The following is a 5,937-nucleotide window of genomic DNA, read 5'->3' as shown; positions in this document are numbered from 1 at the left end:
TTTTTTGAGACGGAGTCTTGCTCTGTCGCCTAGGTTAGAGTGCAATGGCGCGATCTCGGCTCACTGCAATCTCCATCTCCTGGGTTCGAGCAATTCTCTTACCTCAACCTCCCGAGTAGCTGGGATTCCAGGTGCCTGCCACCATGCCCAGCTAATTTTTGCATTTTTAGTAGAGATGGGGTTTCACCACGCTGACCAGGCTGGTCTCGATCTCCTGACCTCAGGTGATCCGACCTCCTTGGCCTCCCAAAGTGCTGGGATTACAGGCGTGAGCCACTGCGCCCGGCCTGAAAGCATTTTTTAGCAGCAGTTGAAATGACACAAAAATAATTGTTTATACGTTTGTATAACTTTTCATCTGAAATGTTTTATATACTGTGTGGTTTTGGTTTTTTTCTGCCTAGGGGCAATGAAAACTATTCTAGGTGATCAACGAAAACAGATGCTCCAAAAATACAAAGAAGAAAAGCAGCTTCAAAAATTGAAAGAGCAGAGAGAGAAAGCTAAACGAGGAATATTTAAAGTCGGTCGTTATAGACCTGATATGCCTTGTTTTCTTTTATCAAACCAGAATGCTGTGAAAGCTGAGCCAAAAAAGGTAAATTTAGTGTCTTAATATAAAGGAATAGTTTTTTTGGAATTTTCTTCAAGACATTAAGTGACTAAAATAATCCCTTTCCCTTAGTCTCTTTATTAACTGGTTGATAGAAGGTGGGAATGACATAATAGTAGCTCACAAGAATGAAAATCAGGTCCCTTAAGATAGCTGTAGGTAAGCTGAGATAGGATAAAACTAGGAAAATGGGTAGAACCAGGCTGAACAATGTTATGCAAAGGATTTGGTGTTTATCCTGTAGGTTATGCAGAATCAGGAGAAGTTTTTAAATAAGGGTGGTGCCATTGTCAATAATTCAGGAAAATACTATAGCCCTAAAGATTTTGGTCTGGAAAGGGAAACATTTATAGATAAGGAGACCAATTGTGAGACTATTGTAATAGAATAGATGGAAAGGGGCAGTGGGTTTTAAAAGGAAAAAATAGGTGTAAGACATCTAAATAAAGGCATTTGACAGGACTGGTGGCCAAGTAGATGGTGAGGGGTAAAGGAAATTGAAAAAGCAAAGAGAAGCTCTGCTGCTAAAAGAGATAAGGAAGACAAGAAAAGGAACAGGCTTAAGTGAGTGCATGTTAATAACCTTTTAAAAAATCTTAAACTTGTGTGGGCCACCTAGATATTAGCAAAAATTTGGAAAGCAGAATGGAAATCGGTGCTAAGATGTTGATTTAGGATATAATACTGGGAGTATGGATGGATGTTTAAGCTGTAGGACTAAATGAGACCATTCCAATAAGGATACATAAAATTATGAAAAAGTGGGCTCTAGAGAGCACCTTTAGGTAGGCAGAAGTCCAGTACAAGGCTGAGGACTGGTCAGAGGCAGGAGAACTAAAAGAGAGGATAGAAGCTCATATTAATGATGATTCCAATACCTGGAAAATATGGTTTGAAATTTCTTTCTCACTGAGAAATATGAGTAAATTTTGAAGTTACTAACTTAATTTAAATCAAGCTAGAACCAGAAAAAGGAATTTAAGTATCTTTTTGCTATAAGAGATTAAGGATAAAATTTAACTTTAAAATGGGAACTTTATTTTGTAATAAGTTATGGAAGTAAACCTTTACCAGTTCATTTTTTTTTTTTAAGTTTATGTTCTTTTGACTATTCTAAGGCTATTCCATCTTCTGTACGGATTACAAGGTCAAAGGCCAAAGACCAAATGGAGCAGACTAAGGTATAGTTGATAGCAGATAATTGTTACTAAAATGATAAAGTGTACTTTTTTAGTAAGTAAATTCATTTTCAATCTAGTATCAGATTCAAACATAATGATTAATTTACTAGAGTTAACAGGTACCAAAGTCACTGTTCTTGGTATAGTGACGTAGAGCAATTTCACTTAAAATATTTGCTCCAACATTCCTTATGAGATCCATGGCAAACTGTCTTTGTGTCACACTCTTGTTTACTGGGCTCCTATTATGCATTCCAAGTTACCTGCATGAAATGCAGATGGGGAGGAAAGCACACAGGGTTGGTGTTAAAAACTTATGGGTCTTCAAAATACTGTAATAGAGATAGGAGGAGGGTTACTAAAACAAAGTGAAGTGGGCAAGAAGGGAAATAGTATACTTCTTTATCAGGTGAGGAAGCTAAGTTCCATATATGCATATATATTTTGCATTGCTATGATGTTCCTGGTGTTGTAGGCTTTTGGATATAATAAACTAAATTCCCTTTGTGGAGCTTACATGTAAGGCTTTAAGAAAAAATAAATACATAACATGTCAGAAGATGATAAGTATTATGGAAGAGATGGGGAGATGGGGTGTACTAGAAGTAGGTGTGGGGTAGAATTTTGACTGGGCAGTTAAGGAAGGCCTCCCTGAGATGAAAGCCTTTTGAGTGAAGTCATTATGGAAGTGGAGGAGAGACCATGGGAAAGAGCTTTTTATCCAGGAGAAGCATTTCCTAGGCAAAATTAGAAGGTCTTGAAGTGAAAGCATGTCTAGGAGTGTTTAAGGACCTTCAGAAGGCAAGTTATAGTTAGCTGTTTTTAAAAGCTTGGGTTATTCACATTTTCTAAGTTCTGTAATTCTGAAAAAGGATATAACGTTTTTTGGAAGCTAAATGGAAAGCTTTTCTTTCTCATTTTATTTGGGGTAGTTTTTTGTTGTTGTTGGGTTATTTACAGTGATCAGATTTCAGATGAGGAATCAATTTACAGATTAAAAATATGATGGTTTGATTCATTATGCAATTAAATCACGTAGCACCTAATCTCTTAAATAGATTTATAATGAAAGTGATGTTCGAGCAATCCGACCTGGTCAAAGACAAACTTCTGAAAAGAAAGTGGCAGACAAAGAGAAAAAAGGTAGGAATATTAGCAATTACTATAAATCCTCTGAGGCTACCATGGCCATCATTTTTTTTAAGTGTCCAGAAGGTCAACTGGAATTTGTTTGTTTGTGACAGAGTCTTGCTTTGTCACCGAGGTTGGAGTGCAGTGGCACAATCATAGCTCACTGGAGCCTCCACCTCCTGGGCTCAAGTGATCCTCCCACCTCAGCTTGCTGAGTAGCTGGAACTACAGGTTTGCCACCATGTCCAGCTGATTTTTATATTTTTTGTAGAGATGGGATTTCACTATGTTACTCAGGCTGGTTTCGAACTGCTGGGCTGAAGTGATCCTCCTGCCTCCCGAGTAGCTGGGACTACAGGCATGCACTACCGTGCCTGGCTTCATAGCCATAATTTAATAACTACAAGGGACATTTGATTTGGTTATTTTTTTTTTCCCCCACAGTCGTGCAGCCTGTAATGCCCATGTCGTTGAGAATGACTCGATCAGCTACTCAAGCGGCAAAGCAGGTTCCCAGAACGGTCTCATCTACCACAGCAAGAAAGCCAGTCACAAGAGTTGCTAATGGTAAGAACTATTCCTTGATCAGTGACTGAACTGGAATGTTTGATCCTTGAGGTTTTTGTGTTCCATTTCAAAAATCAACAAGTACTTCTTTGAGTAGGAGAGAAGGAAACGGGAAATTCTAATACCTGAAAATAGATTCTGTGCCCTGACTTCTGGTTAGCACACAATGGGTGCCCAAACATTGAAGAACTTAATTAGTATAAGCAGTGTTTCAAAGTGAAAAATTAATGGTCCGACTAAATCACAGTTCATTTATTTGGTGCAATACAATGTAGCCATTAAGAACAGTATTATTAAAGAACACTTAATGACGTGGTTCATGATGTATTATGTGGGCAAAGAAGAGCATGTCAAACTCTGTACAGTAGGATCGCAATTCTAAAAAGCAGTATGTGAATATGTGGACATAGGACTGGAAAACCATACTCCGAAGTGACAACTGAGTAATGGAATCCTGGGTGATTTGTCATTGTTGTTGTTTGTAGTTTTCTATATTTTTCTAATTGTCTGTAATAAATATGTACAGGCTGAGCAACCGTAATCAAAACATCCAAAATCCTGAGCACCAACATGACATTCAAAGGTCATATGCTCAAAGGAAATGCTCACTGGAGCATTTCAGATTTTTGTATCAGGTATGCTGAACCCGTAAGTATAATGTTAATATTCCAAAATCTGGAATCTAAAATATCTCTGGTCCCAAGCATTTTGGATAAGGGATACTCAATCTATATTTGGTATTCAGAGGAAAAAGATAAAACACTCTGGTTTTGAAAACAGATGGTTTGTATTTGGCAGGAAATTCCATAACCCCTTTTATAACATGGGTTTTAATCATAAAAATCCTTCAAGACATATATTCCCACTCTTGCTTCTTTTCCTTTCCCAAGTTACCTAGTATTTTAATATAGCATTTCTATCTAGTAAAATAAATATTTTATTGTTTTAGAAAACGAACCAGAAAGAAAGGTGCCAAGTAATAAAGGAAGACCTGCCAAAAATGTAGGAACAAAACCTGACAAGGTAGAGAATAAACATCTTTTTACTTCTAGATGCTTTGAAAATCTCATTGCTGCTTTCATAAAGTTGAAATTAAACATAAAGAACTGCTTCAAGAGGTTAACCTACATGTGTGTTAAAACTTCCTGAACCATAAGAAAACATCAAGAGGGTTTACTCTTGTTGTTTTTTCAGGTATCTTATTTTCAGAGCTTTATAGGTAGAGAGAGCATAATTTGGTTAGAAGATAGAGAAAAATAATAAAAACACAGCTGAGAGAAACCTGTATGTGGGAATTAGCCAAGACATAGGGTGAAGTGGGGTGAAATGCATTGACTTTGGATTCATTTAGGCCTGGGTTTGGAATACTCTCTCTGATTCCAATTAGCTGCATAACCCCGGGCAAGTTATGTAGTTTATGAGGTTGTTTTCTTATTCCTAACATGGAATACCTGCATAGAGTAGTTGTAAGAATTAAATAAACTAAAATTTCTGCCTGCATCTAGCACGGTCTCTAATAAGGTTTTCAAAAAAGATGCCGCATTTGAGGACCCAACCTCTTGGCTTGTAATCTATGGTATAATTTATTTCTGGTTTTTTTTTTTTTTTTTTTTTTTTTTTTTTTTTTTTTTTTTTTTTTTTTTTTTTGAGACAGAGTCTCACTCTGTCGCCCAGGCTCAAGTGCAATGGCACGATCTTGGCTCACTGCACCTTCCACCTCCCAGGTTTAAGTGATTCTCCTGCCTCAGCCTCTCGAGTAGTTGGGATTACAGGCACACGCCACCACACCCATCTGATTTTTGTATTTTTAGTAGAGATGAGGTTTCACCATGTTGGCCAGGCTGGTCTTGAACTCCTGACCTCAGGTGATCCACCTGCCTCGGCCTTCCAAAGTGCTGGGATTACAGGTGTGAGCCACTGCACCTGGCCAGAATAATTTCTTAATTTAAAAAAAGTATCAAAGATTAAGTAACCTGGCTAGATTCTTAGTTAAAAATCAAACATAGATCGAGAAAGGAAATATACAGTGAATCTTCACAGATAAAGCACATGGACCTTATAGGTCCTCCCTTAAGATTAACCCTTAAGGATTATCACTAGTTTTTGCTTTGACTGCCATGCTGGCTTCAACTGTGTTACCACTTAAACTCTTATCCAGGTTGAAATACCTGGGTTTGAGTTCATATCTTATTAAAAATCAGAAACCTAGAAACCTCTAGAAATTATTTAAATACCAAGTAACACATTGACTTGAAATAGTAAATATGCTTTGTATTTTATATGGTTAATCTTCTGTGTCACATTGAAAGTATTGCTGTTGTGATAAGACTATTTATAATCTAAGGTTATTTAAGGATTTGGTCCTTAATAGTCATTCCATAATGTTAGATTTCTGATTTTAAACCATTGTAAATATCAACATAATTTTTTTTTTTTTTTTTTTTT

General features: G+C 36.9%; 1 protein-coding gene across 1 annotated transcript in view; it reads left to right on the top strand.

Annotated features, from left to right (window-relative positions):
• The window catches only part of DLGAP5 (discs, large (Drosophila) homolog-associated protein 5), a 42,176-nt gene that overhangs the window by 7,614 nt on the left and 28,625 nt on the right, over positions 1-5,937 (top strand). Inside the window, exons 3-7 of the mRNA XM_011961979.1 lie at positions 405-598; positions 1,732-1,794; positions 2,853-2,937; positions 3,370-3,492; positions 4,442-4,610. Coding sequence (XP_011817369.1) covers positions 405-598; positions 1,732-1,794; positions 2,853-2,937; positions 3,370-3,492; positions 4,442-4,610 — 634 coding nt within the window. The remainder of the gene's footprint in view (positions 1-404; positions 599-1,731; positions 1,795-2,852; positions 2,938-3,369; positions 3,493-4,441; positions 4,611-5,937) is intronic.

Source organism: Colobus angolensis, unplaced genomic scaffold (genome assembly GCF_000951035.1).
Source record: "Colobus angolensis palliatus isolate OR3802 unplaced genomic scaffold, Cang.pa_1.0 Scaffold57, whole genome shotgun sequence".
NCBI lineage: Eukaryota > Metazoa > Chordata > Mammalia > Primates > Cercopithecidae > Colobus > Colobus angolensis.
This window is presented reverse-complemented; position numbering and strand designations above follow the sequence as displayed.